Source organism: Pezoporus flaviventris, unplaced genomic scaffold, assembly GCF_033815535.1.
Source record: "Pezoporus flaviventris isolate CSIRO_AGI_PZ_B2104156 unplaced genomic scaffold, CSIRO_AGI_Pfla_v1 ptg000078l, whole genome shotgun sequence".
NCBI classification, from domain to species: domain Eukaryota; kingdom Metazoa; phylum Chordata; class Aves; order Psittaciformes; family Psittacidae; genus Pezoporus; species Pezoporus flaviventris.
Genome location: NW_026892626.1, coordinates 19,488,756 through 19,506,969, shown reverse-complemented (window position 1 = coordinate 19,506,969; position 18,214 = coordinate 19,488,756). Strand labels below are relative to the sequence as shown.

General features: G+C 45.4%; 1 protein-coding gene across 2 annotated transcripts; it reads right to left on the bottom strand.

Annotated features, from left to right (window-relative positions):
• Positions 1–6,856: 6,856 nt before the first annotated feature.
• Positions 6,857–17,972, bottom strand: IL4R (interleukin 4 receptor). Of its 2 annotated transcripts, XM_061474181.1 has the most exons (9): positions 17,259–17,972; positions 14,182–14,323; positions 13,183–13,337; positions 12,127–12,281; positions 11,404–11,560; positions 10,559–10,658; positions 9,878–9,947; positions 9,666–9,742; positions 6,857–9,561 (listed from the first exon to the last, which is right to left on the bottom strand). In XM_061474181.1, the coding sequence occupies exons 1-9, from the start codon at positions 17,326–17,328 to the stop codon at positions 7,410–7,412; spliced, it is 3,078 nt and encodes a 1,025-aa protein (XP_061330165.1). In that variant the 5' UTR covers positions 17,329–17,972; the 3' UTR covers positions 6,857–7,409. The 2 variants fall into 2 exon arrangements, with proteins under 2 accessions (XP_061330165.1, XP_061330166.1); XM_061474182.1 differs by lacking the exons at positions 13,183–13,337; positions 17,259–17,972 and having other exon boundaries at positions 14,182–14,280.
• Between the last annotated feature and the right edge of the window lie 242 nt (positions 17,973–18,214).

Here is an 18,214-nt window from a genome sequence, read left to right as displayed (position 1 = left end):
GCTCTAGAGCTGCTCTGTGCTGTGAGGGCACTGACTTCTCTACACCTGAGGTTCCATGACACTTCAGGGCAGCTGAATCCAGCCCCAAAGGTAAAGCACTTGGAGACCTGAAGCAGTTCAATTGCCACAGATTTATGTTGATTTGAGAAGAGAGGCAACTGCTTTCATCCAGCTGTAATCACATATTCACCAGAAGGAAGTGTGAAGAGTGCAGCAGGAAGGTCTTGGTAGACTCTGCTAAAGCTATTGATCACCCAAGAGCATTTTGCCACAACTGGAAGGACAACATCTCTAAGTATTTATAAGCAGGAATAAATACACACAGAGGAAGTAATAGTCAGAGCTGACGTTTCCATTCCCTCGAAGAGAGAATTAGTGATACTTGCAGTTATCAAGTTCATGATATGGGGGTGAAAATTCCACACAAACAGTACTACATCTGTGTTTTGTTCCTGCCACAATGGAATTAAAACAACATCCTCTGCATTGTCAAATATACGCAGCTGGTATAACTAGGGTCAAAGGCGCCTTTACTAGCTGGTGACATTTAGGAGGAAGATAATTGCACATTACGATAAGCGATGAGTAAAGCATGGCAGGAGAACAGCTGAAACACAAGTAACAGTGTTCTAGTGGAAGAGAAAGCAATAGAAGAAACCACCTCAAAGCTCATGAAATGGGGTAAAACATGAATGAGCCAGGCAGAAAGCAGAGGTGTTAGTCAGCAAAGCAGCAGGCTGAAAAACAACAAAGCCCCCCAGCTGGCAGGCTGGGAGCTGGCAGGATGCTGCAGAGGAGGAAGCAATGCGTTGCTTTTGCTCTGGGGAATGCTGAGTGCCACCAGCAGAGACCCCAGGACCCTGCCCTCCAGCCTCCCTTTTGCTTTTACCAGTTGTCTCTTTGCAGCCACCAACATTGGGCTCAGCCTCTTGTTTTCCCCATTATACATCAAGTCTGAAGCCATTCTGCATGAAGGCTATAGCATGAGGACACCACTTTGGCTCCTGCCAGAGGAAAAGGGCTTACCTTCACAGAGCTTTGTCTGTAAACATTTTGCTCACACAGAGGCTTGTATCTTCTCTTAGGAAATCACCAGACACATGCTGGTAAACAGAAACAGGAATGACTGTGCCTGTGAGCTCACCCTGACCATCTGAAACAGAAACCTACAGCTCTCATACAGCATGCAAACTGTGCCCAGAGCATCTCCCAGATGCCTCGCTATGCTGAATACATTCAGCCCACAGGAAAGCATGCTTTCTCCAAGACAGCCTCCACGCCAGCCCTCTTTGAGAGCTGAGACCCCTGCAGATAGCCCACAGGCAGTCCTCTGCTTCCATGGGAGCCCTGCTCCACAGCTGGGTTCCTGCAGCTTCACAAACTAAACATCAGCCTTTTCTGGTCTAATCAACTGATGCGCCCCATGCTCTCCACCCTCCCCTACCGCAGCCATTCTCAGACTGGTCCCAGGTCACACACTGCATGTCTGTGCTTCCAAAGAGCTCTGACCCTGCATGGGGTCAGTAAGTCCATCGCATACGCCGCAGTGCTCACCCGAGTCAGCAGCGCTGCCAGAACTCTCTGCTCCTTCCACACAGGTTGGCAGAAACTGACCCATGTAGAGCCAGCATCCACCAGCTGGTCCCCAGGTCTCTGCTCACAGGGATGCACCAAGGCCAGAACCCTGCTGCTGGCACAGAGCTCTTTATGGCAAGAGCCCCACCTGAGCCTCTCTGATCTTTGTTTTGCCACAGCTGTCACATGCCAGCACGCCTCGGCCCTGCAGCAGCTTGCCCGGCCACCAGCTCTCACAGCAGATCCTCCACACTGAGTGTGCCTTGGAGCCCTCTGCCACCTCTAATGGCGTGAAAACACAGGAGCTACCTTCAACCTCACACTGCAGAGGCACTTGCAGAGCAAGAGCTAATGGCTGGCAGGGCAGAGCTGCCTCCAGCGGCGAGCAGCAAGCTGCAGGAGGTGATGGCATGGCAGACCACAGACCAGCAGCACCGCTGGCTCCATCCCAAAGCCACAGGACAGGCCCAACATAAGCCTGGCTTCTCACGTCACTGTGTCTTTAGGAGACAAGGTGGGGGGGGGGGGGGGGTACAGGCTGGACAAACAGGCAGAGATAGGGAAGCACCTTGCGATATCACACAGTATCACAGTATGCTAGAGATTGGAAGGGACCTCGAAAGATCAATCCCCCTGCCGGAGCAGGAACACCTAGATAATGTTAATACGCTGGGGCATATTAATAACACTGAAGATACACAGGATTTTCTTGGAAACAGATTGCTCCAAAGTAACCAGTGTTTCCAAAAACTCAAAATACAATCCTGCACAGAGAAGCCGAAAGGCTTTGTGAGACTCTTGGGCAGTCCAAGTTTTGTGAAGCTGTGGCTTTGCTATGATGCTGCGTTAGGAGTTCACTGGAAGGTGGCAGAAGGCAGGAGATTGCTTTGTTTGAGGCTAAAAAAGTACAAAATACGGGGTTATTGGCTCCATAGAACACAGGGACTAATGCGATGAAATTGGGTCACATCAGTGTATCTGCACCCAAAGCAGTACTGGGAAATGCTTCCAGCACTCTGCAAGAAGAGGAGTCTGAGGCTTGTTCCTACAAAAAGCAGGGGCTAGGGGATGCTGTGCCCCACAGTGACTGCTTGTGGTGTGAGGCTCCTGCTCAAAGAAGGAAGCTGAGCCGCTGGTTGCTGCTCTGTACCAGCTCTGCACAGCCCCGGCTTCCACACCCCTTCCCTGCCACTGTGCATGTGCAGAAGTTGGGAAGAGAGCGTGGAGAAGCTGGAACGTGCTAAGAGCAGCACAAAGCTAAACCGATGGCAGGTAACTGGCAAAATAGATATAATACAAACAGCAGCTGAATGCGTTGGTCCTTCCTGCTGAGGAGCGCAGGTGGAGGTTTATAAGACACCTCGTAAGAACTGCAAAGGTGGGAAGAATCCCTGGTGCTTCTGCAGCAGCTCGGAGCAAGGCTGTGAAATGGGGGCTAAACCGCAGGTCCTAATTCCTGCCTTGTGCAGGAAACAAGGCACATGATGGCTCTGTTGCCTAGCTCACGTTGTGGAGGAGCATACCGTGTGCTTCTGGAGAGCCTCAAGCAGGCAGCGCCGCCCAGCACTGAACTGTCCTCCATAACCTTCAAGCCTAGAGACTGCCAGGCAGGTGCACTGGACAGCGACTGCAGCACAGCAAGAGCCTCCCAGAGCCAGCTCCGGGAGATCTCACTCACCAGAGGCCAAGAGGGCAGATGTTGGGGCTAACCTTGGCCAGAGCAGACCTGGTTCTCACAGCAGCTCTCTAGAGGACCTGGACAAGAATGGGGGACCAGTTACAGCCCTGAGCCGGGTGTGGAAATTCTTCCCCCCCCCCCAAGAGGCACTCCAGCGTTTCTCACCCTGTTGTAATTCTTGTTGCTGTGTGGGTGGCTCACTGCAGGTGAAACCAGCAGTGGCTGAGATGGGGAGAAGCAGCCAACCACAAACTCTTCAGCTGATACCAAATTCCCCCTTGTGTAAGAGCTGGGGAAACAGCCACAAGTAGGAAAGTCCCAGTGACAGGTTAGACACTGACTCAGTAACCTTCAAGCAGAGGACAAACAACAGACTGCTGTGAATGCCTGCTCTTATGCAATGGGGCACAGACAGGACCACGGAAGCTGCTGATCCACCACAGATCAGGGACAGGAACTCCTTAGGGTGCCTGCCACACTCCATGGACAGGTCTAGGACAGTCATCCCTGTATCAAGGACAGGCTGTGGGTCACAAGCTGTACTCTACCAACTCTTGCCATTACAACTGCCTCTCTGCATTCAGCATACAGAATTTTAGGGCTCCTGCACAGCTGCTCAGTTCTGTTAACAGCAGAGCAAAAAAGGAAACGGTGCTCCTGCCCCCGCGGCAGCACTTGGCTCCCACCTCTGTTCATCCAGGGCTGCAGCCAGTTTTTCTTCTCTGTCTTGCAGTCTTGCTGGTGGGGCAGAAGGCAGCTGTGTGGACAACTCCGTGTTATAGAAAGCCATTGGAGGGACAAGATAGAAACAGGACAGCACAAGGGACAAACAGAGCAAAGCACCTTTGGAAAGAGTTCAGCAGAGCTGCAAAGTTCCTCTCAACATTCCTTTCTCAGCTTCTCACAAGAATACTCAGGACTTGGAAAACCAGCGGTGCTGCTGATGGCTGTTACTGAGTACTCAGACAAAACACACTGAGGTGGAGCTTCAACTTTGCTTAACTGCATTGGTAAGGTACCTGGGCAGTGCCCTCTTCCTCACCTGGCTGCTCTGCAGCACGGATGCTCTGTGTGTGTGGGCGTACTGCACGGGCACAGTTCCCCGGAGAATTAGTCAAAACCACCTATTCTTTGTGAAAGCAACGGTATGCAGAATTACACACCTCTGTCAGAGCTCAAACGCAAACGGCACACATCACGCTCCTTAAGGAGTTTTCTACAGAAAAGACATGGCTACAAGAAAGCAAACTGCCCGCTCAGTCCCTGCTCACTAAGGAGTCACATAATTCTAATCACAGGAAAATGTTAGGGAGCAGGACTCTGGAAATCACAACCCCCTCAATTTGGTTCTCTCACCCTTTGCTCCTTTGCTATGCTACTGCTATTATGCAACACCTAAAAGAACTTGTTTTCTTAGCTGAAAGTTTGTAGCTCACGATGGGTAAGCGCTTGCATCCTGCCTGAACAGTGCAGGGTCCCAAAGCAAGATGCAGAGACAAGTTATTTAAAAAGCTTGCCCCTCCTTTATCCTAAATCCTCTTGTGGTTATTGTTGTTTTTCCACAGGCAACAAGAAGCCTTACGATTGACAGGAATTTGGTAACAGCTGTTCCACACAGGTCTGCATTTCTAAGGAGCCAACACTGTTCAGAACAAAAAGGCGAGGCTGTGGCACTCTGCAAAGGAAAAGCATGTACCAGAACTAGCTTCTCCTGAACTGGGAATACACCTGCTTTTCTCAGGAACCCATTTCACTCATGGTGAGTCAGGTTGCTAGTACCTGGTAGGCAGCCAGGTAAAAGATGTGGAGGTGGACTGATGGAGAGAGAGTGATGAAGTGCTTTATAACTAGGCTAAAACTTGGCACTAGCCCCCACTTGCACTGCAGTCTTACAAACACACTGGAAAAGACACAGAATATACTTACTGTGGTCAGTAATTCTCTGTCCTGGTAAGAGCCCTGTGCTAGCTAAAAGGGCCACACTTGGAGGGTCCCAGCAGCCAGAACAAAGCTTCTCTCTCAGGAGGGCTGCTCTGCAAGCACCGGCTCAGGCCAATGCACCTCACTGGCAGCCTGGGGCCAGCCCAAGCCACAACCCCCCACACTCTGGGCAGATCATCTCAGGCTGGAAACCCATCATCGAAACCTCCCTGTGTTTTATAGCGCTGCAACCACTGTGGGTGGCAGGAGTGGAGGCACTGGAGGATGGAGCATGAGCTGCAGACATGAACCATGCCTGTAGCAGCACAGGCCAAGCTGCCCACCTGCCCCAGAGTCCATCACCAGCTCTGCTGTATGCAACAGCATAGGAATAGGGCTCACCCTTCTTGAAGACTTACAGTTTGATTTCACCAGAGAAATACTGAAGGGAGAAAAGGGGAAGAATATCCACACACAGAAAGCCATCCAACAGAGGTCACAGCTATGTAGAAGACAAAGCCAGGGAAAGGCAGGATGAAGCTGATCCAGCCAAGTGCAAGCCTTTCAGGAGGATTTCACCAAGAGCACAAGGGAGAGTACAGGAGCAGAAGGGGAAGAAAGCATCACTGGTCCCTGTGCCTCCCTTAACACCCCAGCAACCAGTAAGTTACCCATTTTGGGCAGCTGCAGTGACTAGCTGTGGGATTTTGCTTCAGCTTGACTTTGCTTGGATTTAGGGAAGTGAGGCTTATTCATGAGGCAGACCACGGCCTCTGCCTCTGCATCTTCCTGTTCCACCATTTCAGTGCAGGTTTGGTTGATGGGTCCTAGAAAGCCTCTTCATCCATCTGCCTCACACCCCTCCCACTTCACAGAGCCTGCGCTCATGTTACAGGCAGCAGTGACTCCCCTCGTGCAAAAAAAGAGTAATTCTGATAGAAATAAACCTCACCTGCATGGAAATAAAACTCACCCTGACGTTTCCAGTAAAAATAAGTAACATGTTCACCAACACCTTACCTACAAGCAGCGAGACCTTTCACCAATCACCACCTTAGTGAAAGTGAGCTACAAACCAGTGCCTATGATTAACTATATAACTAAATATTGACCATTACATCTAAATACAGACATTTCAGTGTGTGCCTCTTTCCAGCGCTTACAAACGTTTTTTTTTTACTGCTGCAAAGCTGATGGGGAGATACCTCTCCCACTTGGCCAAACCGAACTTTGAAGCAAGATTTGCAGTACCAAAATCTCACAAACCACATTAAACCAGTTTCTGCGCTCAGCATTATGGCTTCCTTATTCACGGCAATGTAAATAAGGGTTTCTAACCTAATAAGAACATACATACGTATTTTAGTACACATAAAGTGTCCAACTATTCTGCATCACTGCCAGCTGACTGGGGTAGAAGGTACCACATCAAAATGTATAATGCCTTAGAAATGTGCAGAGTTAGGAGTAAAACTTCTCAAATAATTAACCAACAACAAGCATAAGCTGCCTTAAAGAACAAAAAAAAAACCCTCCATCAATTAAGGGGGCCTGACCTTAAACTGATAGACTTCCTGGGAAAACATTGCTTAGAAGTACCTGATTCCACTGACAGCTGTAGAAGTATGAAATAACTTCTTGCTTCTACAAAATAAAAAACTAATCATCAGTAACAGCATTGCGTAAGCTCAAATAATGGGAATCTTTATTTTGGGTCTTGACTGAGCATGTGTAGAAACAATATCCCATGCTGGGGCTAGGCACACAGGACCTCCCTCCTCCCTTCACCCCAACAAATAAGTTATGGAAGCTTCCCTTTGATGTGCACCTACATACTACTTCCAAGTGTGTCAGCATCTTCTGCATCACCTCTGTGTTCTTCCCAAGTAACACAGAGCTAGGGCATAACCACAGGAGCTGAACCAAGAACTCCTACATTATACAGCTGCTTCTGACTTTAGAGAACAGTCAAGGCCAGAGAAGCTTTAGCTCTGGCTTTGCAACCCTGACCGATCCGTAGCTGCAATTGTTAGGTACCAAACCCTACTGTCCCCAGGGGCCTGCATCACATACTGGTTGCCAGCCCCGCAGCAGGGCACGAATATCACATCGCAACTGAATCCTTGTTTGAGCTGCAGCAGCCCTCACTTCAGTCAAGATTGGAAGAACAAGCAACATTTCAGTCTGCGATACAGTTTGTTTCCAAGGACTGGATTGGTGCAGCCCTGGCACATGGCTAGGCAGCCTTCATGTAGCAGTTGTCCTCCTGGACAAGGCCTTGTACACAATTCGTTTTTCTTTCATTCTCCCTGTTTTCCCTCAAAAGCTCTACCAGTCTTTTTTGAACTGCAGGCGCCAGTCTGGAAGCCTCACCGTGAACGGTGTGAGAATCAGTGGGACAGGAGTTATCCACAGAAAGAGGAGGCATCAACTTGTCTGAGACCAGGAGCTCTGGGGGCTCTGCAGTTTTTCTTTCCAAGTTTAGCCCAGTGCTGGCCAGTGATTTTTCTGGTAAAGCAGCTGCAGAGCTGCACCCCCTGCCTACTGCGGGCTCCATCACCTCCCGATTTTCTCCTGCATTGCCATGTTTCCTCAAGTGGCTGTGCATGTGGCAGCAGAAGGCAGTATTCAGTCTGTTACTGCTGCTCTCCTGCATTCCTTTACCAGTACACTTAAAGCTGTTAGGCTTTGTCCCCTTTGCAGTTCTCTCTCTGCTGTTAAAATCTTGACAGTTCGGCTCTAACACATGCAACATCAGCTCTTCTCTGCTGGTATTTTCATCTTTGCTATCACCAGACAGCTCATGAGAGTTCATGATCCAAAGGCTGCCACCACCAGTCTGTGCAACATCCTCACTAAAGACTAAATCTGGGACAATTCTGCCATCAAAACCCTGTGCAATCAAACATATGTGGTCATCCATCTTCAGGTCAGGTTCACAGATCATTGTTTCTGGAGGTGTTCCTCTCAGATTGTTGTACAAAAGATGAGTAAATTTGCACCGTGACCTGGAGATAACCTCACTGTCATTGTCATGGTATGTACCATTACACTTAACTACATTATCAAAAGGTTGATAACCAGATGGCTGAGGTCCAGTGAGGCAAGAAATAACATTGGCTTTCTTTTGAACAGTTTGGTATGTTACTTGGTTATGTATTTCTTCTTCTGGCAGGAAAGCTGAAGCACTGTCATTTGCAAGTGTGGGGAAAGATGGAAAATCACTATGTTCTGAAGAGGTGCTGCAAACATCAAGCTCAGTGCAGCGAGATCTGTAGTTGGTATAACATGTCTGATTGCGAGGGGGCTGATAAATTTGATCTCTGCAGCTCAGTTCTGGTGTGTCTGAAAACCGTGTTAAAGGTGGCGAGGAGCACACATTTTCAAAGTATAGACTCAGGCTACTGTCAGCCATAGACTGAGACATAAGGGTGTCAAAGCTCTTGTAGGCAGAGCCACAGGGCTCCATGGATGGAGACGTAAGGGTGTTAAAGCTCTTGTAGGCAGAGCCACAGGGCTCCATGGATGGAGACGTAAGGGTGTCAAAGCTCTTGTAGGCAGAGCCACAGAGCTCCATGGATGGAGACGTAAGGGTGTCAAAGCTCTTGTAGGCAGAGCCACAGGGCTCCATGGATGAAGATGTAAGGGTATCAAAACTCTCACATGCAGAGTTGCTTACTCTGTCTTTTTTGGTCCCAAATGATGGTTTATTTGGAGATTCCTGGATCAGGACACACAAATCACGCTGACTTTCAGAACTGCATGGAAAACGGCTTTGATGAACCATATGTTGAAGTTTTCTTGCATCCAGAGCAGCAGAATTAATGCTGGAGCTGTGATAGCCAGATTCTTCGGATTGTTCTGACTCCTTGCTGGCTGTACTACAATTGTAGTCATCTTGAGAAGCTCTGGTGAAAAGGGAAACATCACACAGCTGCTGACTCTGGGCTGTGCTTTCATTTGTATTTTGCTGCGAGGGATTTTCTGACTCAGGTTTCTCAAAGGTTTTGTTCTCACCCATGATGATGTCTGGGTCTTTATGGTCTTGCATATTTTCATCTGCCAGGAGCTTAATAAACATGCTAGCAAGTACATCGTGTTCAGTGTGCTCTCTGAAAGCACTGACACTGCTCTCGGAAGGCTCAAACACAGCGATATGGTCTCTAGTTTCTTCCTGGTGCTCAGCCTCAATGTCTGTTAAGCGTTCACAGATTTCTCTCGGCTCTTCAACCAGAATTGTCTCAGGGGTTAAAACTGCGCTGCTGCCTTTCGGAAACCACTCTCCAGACTTGTTGCGGCAACTGCAAGATTTCTCAATATTTCTGGTGTTATGATTTCCCTTGAAGCTTTGGCTTGACAAGATTTGAGCCAGACAGTTCTTGCAACTTCTGTTTTTGGAAATCAAAAGAAAAGGAGAGTTAATGTTTATGTAAGAGGGAACTATTTCATGCTGTAAAGCAGCTTGTTCTTTTTCCTCCTTTGTTTTACTTACATTTCCTTTTCCATATGATCCTGTTTTAAGTCGTGGAAAGGGAGCTTAATTTCATCAATGTAGCACAAAACTGGAAACTAATATAGATACAAATGAGATTTAGGACACATGCGAATAGTATTTCAGAACCCCTGCACTAGCCAGACAATAGCACTTATTACATATTCTACTGGTGATCAGGAAAAGGTTTTTTTGCAAAGCCTTTAAGTTACCTTGACATTTTTTACAACCAAATGGCTCTTTGCTGGATTTGGGATTTGATCCCACCATTCTTTCTTCACTCTGCAAGGGAAGAATTAGAATTATTTGCTTTGACTGCATTTTGGCTTGATCAATGTGCACGTCCCTCTTCTGTTCTCTCCCTCTTAGCCACCTGCACTGCAGCAAGAGGAAATGCTTGTTGTGTACATCTTCAAGTGCTGCTTTTCATTCAACTATTGCAGAGATATTTGTATGTTTGGTGCATGACTGCTCTACAAAACCAGTGTCACACATTCTTCTAGTCATGTTTGAACTGATGCACAAAACAGATGGGATCCCACTTTCACAATAACACTAAGAAATTTAAAAATAAATACAGGTATTTGACCATCATTATTGGAACTCCAGAAAAAATGGGCCAAAACCTGACAAAACCCAGAACTGCAGCCTGTTTGGACACTCCAACAAGCCCATTCTCATGAGATTAATAGAGAATATTCAGCTATCAACTCAGAAAATGAGAGTGCAACTGATTCATTTTTATAAAACGTTTGCTTGTAGAGAGCCAGATACAGGTGCTGAGGAAAAGCAAATCCTTAGATTCCTGACCAAGACGCTCAGCTAACTGACAGCAACACTGCTGTCCGTGCAAAGCGCTGCTCTGGGAAGCCCGTGGACAGCACACTATGTACCTGGTAAAACAGAAGTAACAAACGACAGATAGTGCCACGATCAGAACGCAGGACACAGGAACAGCCATCTGCAGAATGTCTTCAGCTGTCACTCGGTATTCTGTTAAACACACGTGTACACTTACATGTGTATGTGCATCTAAATACAGGTACTGGCAATACAAAATTCATTGCTGCTCTTCTGCGCCTTAAAAGATGCTCTTCAGAGGATGTAAAATCAAGTCTCCAGCAGATAAACAACAGAACATAAACAGCTACTCGTGGTGATGGTGTGTGGCATATCTGACACATCAGTGCAGATACTGCAGCCAGTTATGGTGTCAGGAGCCAACAGTCTGTACTGTGAGGCCATTTACAAACTCTCGGGGACAACCTCCCACACAATCCCTAACAATATCATCTCCTCTGTAGTGCATCTATTCTTCTTGTCCCCTCTGTTGCTCTTCAGAGGCTTCCAAAACCCTCAGCTCTCTGCTAGCTGAAGTATTGCTTAATTTGCAGCCTAGATATGTCTTGTTCATTCACACCCACTTGCTCTTATGTCAGTGGCGGTTTTTAGTTTAAACCTCTCTTCTTCCCAGGTGTCTACCTCATGAAATATTTATAGAGAATAAACCCATTCCCTTTCAGCCTTTTTTTCACAAGGCTAAGCAATCCTACTTCCCTTAGTCTTCTCTTCCTGTTTCCCTTTTTATGTTCAGTCTGTTTGGAAGCCTTTACAGGTGTATCCACAATACATTCAAAAGGATGGAGATGTCGATTCATAACCCTTCTCTGAGATCTGAGGGCTTGTCTGTAAATCTGTACCATCCCTTTATCCAGCTGGTATTTGTTACAATACTCACCATAGTAAAATTCAACTTCTTCACTCCATTCACTCCAGTAGGCCGGGTAGTCTGTATAGTTACACCTCACACTTGCAACGTAATCATAGCCTCTCCTCAAGGAGCTTGCAGTAATTTCAAAGCTTTTTGCCTGGTAGTTAATTGCTTTTACAAAAACCTGAAAAGGAGATGAGAAACTTCCCTTTGGTTTCCTTCTGAGGTGAAGGGTCAGTGACAACAACTAAGTAACAACAGTGTTACACGTTTCAGTGGCCCTTCACAAGTGAGCAAATGAATGACCATGTACCTAATCTGGTGTATGAGATACTGCATTTTGCTGTCATGAGTGGGTGACATCTGTGACATGCCACCAAGAGTGTTGTCCCCCTGCCAGAAAAAGCCTTGTCCTAAAGCGCTGGGAGGTGGCCGAAATGCCTCAACTGCACCACGGAGTCATGAGCAGCTTCCAGCTTCCTGATGCCTAAGGAGCAAGTTAAGTTCAGGGAACAGAAAATACAACAGTGCTGTATTTTCAATCTCTGCTCTGTCTACTGTGAGCAGCAGACAATTCTGGGGTGGCAGTCGGAAGAGTATCAATCCTTTGAAGCCCTGCTGAACCACTCTGCGACAATGTGACCTGCAGCAATACCTTTATTCATTAAAAGGTTTCTAGACTTTTCAGAGGACTTTTTAGGCCTGAGAACTCCAGAGAGACAGAAAATGAAGAGACTGGCTTTCTCTTACCTCTGTTGGGTGCTGTTTCCTCCAGTATTTCACTTCATGGATGACTGGCTGTCCAGAGAGCATGGATGGAGGAGAGTAGCTCTCCTCCCAGCTCAGATTGAAATTACCATTTCCAGCTTTCTCAATGGCAAGGTTTTGGGGGGCTCTTGGCTTAACTGTACATTAAAAAAATACAATCAAGAAGAATGGCAATAGCAAAGCACTGATGGAGAGAAGCAGAGACAAACATTCACTAGAGACCAGAATCTCATCACAGCCAATGCATTTAGCCCTTTCACTGTATAGCACAAGGATATAGAAGCCAAAAAACCAGCCACTGCAAGGTATTCATTAACAAGCACTAACTCTTCAAGCTGTCTGAGGACACTGTAAGTTCAACCTTTTGGTGCACTGGATGCAGCTTTCAGCCTGGAAAAATGCAACGATGCAGACGAATGCCTGCCTGAGGTGTGTGACTGATTCTCTGAGTGCTTGAGGTGACAAGTGTTATGAACAAGCACACTGTTATAAACAAACAAGGTGCCTGTAGAAAGATATAAACTGTTCCTATGCTCTGTCTTGTGAAGAGCAGGGTCATTACCTTCTTTTCACTGGTTGTTAGAATCCAACAGCAATTATAGTACTAATTTTTGCTTGTGGGGATGACTCGTATGAAAAATCAGAGTGTGGCAGAGGCTCGAATAGAAGAAATTTCAGCAAGGATAACCTAGTGTCTTTCTAGACCTTAGAAGAAGGAACATTCCTCTTCATCCCTGAATTCCATGGCCACAAGTGAAAATGCATTAAAGACATGTCTGAGCCCCAGAATTGCTGCTTCCTGGCAATTGAGAGGGTACTGCTACAGGAAGAATTACTCCCTGCTTTCCTTATTACTTAAACCCTTAAGAACCTACTCCAGAATCATGTTTCTAAGCCAAACAGAGTTTGCATTTAAGCCAGCATGACACTTTTCACCTCCAATAAGGGAGGACCATTCCAGTGACTTGAATGAGGAGTCAGCTAGGATTGCAAAGCCTGCAGCCAGATGTCCTGGTGACAAAGTAAACAGTTTCTTACCAACCAGGGCTGGTGTAACACTGTAATTCCACATATCAGTCCCATTGTACTGTAGAGCTAGAACATATGTGAGACCTGATACAAAATAATCCGGACATATTGTGCAAGTGCACCTTAAACTCTCTTTTCCATTCTTGGGGACACACACACTGTTTCTGGAAAACAGACAAAATGATGTGATGTTTAGAGAGTGTGGCACATTATTTCTTGAAAGGGTGAAAGCTTCCCAATGCGCAGAGCTAATCAAACCCGAGATACATAAGCTCAGTTCCTGGAAATGTTTAGCCCAAACAAATCCAAACCAAAACTGAGCTACCCCAGACAACCTGTCCTGCCCAGACACCCCTTGGGTATCTGTATTGCACAGATAAAACCTGACAGAGAGGCTGAGGACTGATCTCAAGAGGGAAAATTAACAGCCTTCATCACGCTCCAACCTCTGAAGGAGCAGACTGGCAGCTTGCTAGTATACGAGCAGGTTTACTATGGTGTACACAGTGAGGTTGTTTGGATGTCTGTGTGCAGAAATCACATGGAGAGGAACAGGAGAGCACAAACACATCTTCCTTTGTAGGAGATGACAACTGGCCCTGCTGCAGAACAGGGACAACAGCCTGTGTTTGAACATGGAGTTAAACTGTGAACAGAGATCCTGGGCTGCAGGGGAGAGTACCTTTCACACAGGCTGTGTATGGGGAATCAGGTTAGATTTCTCCTGAAGGAGGTAACATTTTGCATGAAATTAAGGTTTGGTAAACTTATGTGAGCCTCACCACTGCTACAGGTGGGACTTGATCACTCCTCTATTCTAAGTGTGCAGAGGTCTGCAGAAGAACAGACCACTGACCAGTGTGCTGCAACCCCTCATCCTCCGGGCAAGAATAATAACCAGGATTACATTTGTCTCAGGCACTCATGGTAGACGGAGGCGATCAGAGCAGATACCAGCTAAAAGACAGACGAAATTTCAACACTGGTAACACCTTATTAAATACTTACGGCAGAGAAAAAAATTCTTTCCTGTAGTAGAGGAGGAATTCTTTGGAGCAATTCATGTGTTCAGGCACCTTCCAGTGACAAACCAGCTCTTTGTCATAGTCTGTAAAGCACGCAAATTCCTGCACATGTCCTGCAGCCATGACTAGGGAGAAGCAGCACACAAGGAGAGGCAAAAGAATAAAAAATCCACTAGGCAGAAACATTCACTTTTCCATCTAAAGGGAGTCACCAACCCCTGTGAATTCAGTGCAAGCATTGTTATTTTTCATGTTAGAGGTAAATGCAAAGAGATGCAAGTCACCAAATGTCTCCACCTTTCTGGAGACATTTAGTGTGAGGTGTTCCTGTCCATGGCAGGGGGGTTGGAACTGGATGATCTTAAAATCCTTTCAAACCCTATTCTGTGATTGTCTATGGTCTGACAGGATAAAGGCCTGCAGTAGTAATAGTGAAATAGAAAGGCACAACTCAGCCAACATCCTTCCAAGCCTAGAAAATCTGATTCTGATAGCTTTTAATTTAATTGCAAAACATTTAATTACAAGACAGCATTATCCTATGCGTTAAATACAAAACATTCAAAAGCCGAAATGTAGATAATTAACAACCCAAAATCACTGCCCACAGGCACACACTCCTGCTTTACCTACAATGGTTCTAAGCCTCCCAATGCATGTCCTCTGCCTCCCCAGAGCAGTTCCCCCGTTGCCTAGAAGAAATTCCTGTCACAGACTTTCTCCCAGTATGCCCCTTTTCTTAATTTTACTCAGTATTTCCTGTTCTGTCTTCTACTTTTCATTGTTATGACAGTATTCAGAGACTTGGAGAGATTGAGTCGCATCATTCCAGGCACTGAGAAGGTCCAGCAAAGCCCAAACTCTCTGCACTCCCAGTGTTCACAATTACAATCTTCCACTAGCACCATTTAAGGAAAAAAAAAAACCAAAACAACCATACAAAACATTGGTTAAACTCTCTTTGCCAGTTCTGGGAAGGGAAATGGAATACGCAACCCTCAGCACCCCTCCCTGCCTCATTTTACACTCCTCCCATGCACTTGACACGAGTGAAACAAAGCGCAGAGGAGGAGCAACTGTGTGACAGTAAGGTCATGCAGTTATCAGGACTGACAGTGAGCCAGATATGGGATCAGAATGCAGTCATTCCTAAATGAAGCAGTCAGAAATAGCCACTACTTTCATCATCCCAGACAATTCTTTGCCTGGTCTAATGTTTAACTTCTCTGTTATTGGTGAATATTAACAACATCTCTCTTTTCCTGCACAAGTTGTACAGATCTAAATCCTCTTCTTCTGCTCAACAGTCAACAGAATTTAGAATAGCTTTTGCTGAGGCTCAGAATCCCATTAATTGATATTTTTCTGACAGCTTCCTAAGAGGCTCTGCTAGAAGGTTTCCTACAGCAGTTATACAAGGGGCAGTTTTGTTCACAAGGCCCAGCACATTACTAACTCTCCATTCTTGTCATTTGCATTGCAAATTCAGGATTAAGTAAATTGTGAACAATTCACATCCTGTAAGGTCCTTGTCCTTCAGTCACTGCTTCTTCATAGGCTTGTTCTTTCCAATGGATACTTAAGTTTCAGATTATTCCTTCCAAGCAAAACCTTTTGTTGTCAAAAATACCTAAATTTCATCTTATCCTCCACTTCTACTTTTCTGTAGTCCACTCATCTAACTTATTCTAATATAACTTCTGATACAGTACAGCATCTGCAAGTATAATAAACACGATGGTCAAATGCCTTTTAGATACATAACATACAACAGGATCTATCACCAGACCCTTTGGTACTTCAATAAAAACCTGACTCAAATGAACCCTTCACTGTTGAGTGTATGGTCTCAGTGTATGGTCTTTCACCCGCATTAAAAAGCACACATCACTTGCACTTGCCTTTCTGCCACAAAATTTGGAGACTACGCAGGCCTGAGTCATGAGAGTAAACTCAGTCCCCTCAGTGAGGCTCACTCATGCCAAGAGGAGGCTTGGCAATGTAAAAGAGCCATTTAAAACTTCTGTACAAATAATAATCTGAATTGTTTGGTATATCCACTGGTTCTAAACCTGGGTCTGAGGCAGCTCACAGCTTCATTGGTGTTCAGACACTTAGAAAATGTTTTTAGTTAGAACATCAGTTGGTTGGCTGGTTAGTTTAGTTAGAACTATCACTGGTATTCTTTCTGGATAGCGGCACCACATTTAGTTCCCTTTCCTTCTGCACAGTCCCCGATTCTTAAAAAAAACCTAGGAATCATCAGAAGAAAGCAGACTTTTGAAGCCTTTTAAAGATCAACATCATTATTTTTCCGTGTGTTAATGATCTTACATTCACAAGAACACTTCAACTAAACGAAGCTCCTCCTGCTGCGTTAAGCTATGCTGACTTGCAGCTTTGCTTTACCCTTCAGTGTCCTCAGGTCTTTCCAGATCTGTACATTATTTTCTCTACTCTTTTCCTGTGACCTCCCTTTTCATCTCTGGTACACCGTACTTTGTTTAAACCTCAGACATTGGAGAATTTCCTTTTGAAACCACATAGAGCACAGAGGTTGATTTCAGTTCATGCAGTTAAAAAAGGGAACTGAAATACTGGATTTATTTTTTAATCCCCAACTAGAACATCATGCTGAAGAAACCTGAAACATGCAGTTAATCAGAGGAAAAATGTGAAAAATTAAACCTTGATAAAGGTAATTTACAGAAAATGGGGGATGCATTCTCCTTTTATGGGATTTCTACAGAGATGTCCCTGGGCTACTGCTGAGCAGCCTGTTTGGAGCAAAGTGTCCAAAAGGGGTTAGGTAATGGTGAAGCAGGGAGATGACATTCCAAACTTCAGTTCTTCCTTCCTGAAAATTCCTGTTTTTTCTTGCCTATATGGAAAAGGTAAATAAAAACAAAAAAACCCAACCAAAAACCTTAGAACTTGCCCTAGGGTATTTCTGACACAGTTTATAGTAGCTAATGAATGGCAATGGTGTTGCCTACTGGCCAGGGAAAATGCTGCTGACAAAAACCTCAGAATAATCATTGAAAACGTTGATAAATGTACCTTCATTTGTTGTATATGAAAAGAAAAGGATCCACAGGGTACGCGGTGCAGCACTTGGAAGCCTTGCCATCACTGACACTGGCCAGGCTCCACAGGACAAGCTGTGCTGAAATCCTGCCAACAGAAAACATTATTACAAGCTTACATCAGTGTTCCAGTGAAGGTAAAGGTGTAGTTCTTCTTATTGCTTCTGCTAGATGTTAGGATTCAGATCCCCTGCAGTGCTTCATCCCCCTAAAGTCAGCTCATAGAACAACAAGCAGTGTACAAGAATAAAACAAATGAGCTCGAAGACTTTTCTGCAGAGTTTGAATTGCAGGATCCTGGCCTGGCACTGGAGACACCCATTTTAGCTACCAGAAAAACAAAGCTGCCAGTGAGGTATTGAAAGGGTAAAGACTAGACCAAAATCACTGACAAGCAACACATTTCCAAAGCCCTATGATTCCACTGAGGTAACTGAAAGAATCTAAGCATGAAGTGTCTGACCTATTTACTGAAGTGTTTTCCCCAAGTCTTATCACAGTACCCCAATAATATTATTCTCTTGAAAAAGATCTTAGCAAAGACCTCTGAGCCCTGCTTCAGGAGAATGCAGATTCATTAAACCAGTAAATAATTAGAAGCTGTGAAACACATACCTAAGTCATGATATAACCAGCACAATTTTGGAGATGAAAGTTATGCAGCTTTCACATATTAGAATTCCTTAAGCACAGCAAAGCTGCTCAAGTAAACTGAAATAGATGAAATAATTCATTTAAAACTCTCAAAACACATGATTCCCCAAGATTCTTTTACTGTTGCAACATAGCCACACAGTGGAATATCATATTTTGGATTAGCTATGGCTACCAATGTTCATGTTATTAGAAATGTACCCAATGCAGTTAAGGTTTTGAGCTTTTCACATTTTGAAAAAAAAAACAAGACTGAGCATAGTAATAATTATTTGA

What these genes read in the sequence shown, in the direction of transcription:
- IL4R (XM_061474181.1), bottom strand. Translation starts at nt 17,328, where the DNA reads ATGGCAAGGCTTCCAAGTGCTGCACCGCGTACCCTGTGGATCCTTTTC. An exon ending in TTCATATACAACAAATGAAG is followed by an intron (nt 14,324 to 17,258) that starts GTACATTTATCA and finishes GCTTCTCCCTAG; the next exon opens with TCATGGCTGCAGGACATGTG. An exon ending in GATCATATGGAAAAGGAAAT is followed by an intron (nt 9,562 to 9,665) that starts GTAAGTAAAACA and finishes TTCCAAAAACAG; the next exon opens with AAGTTGCAAGAACTGTCTGG.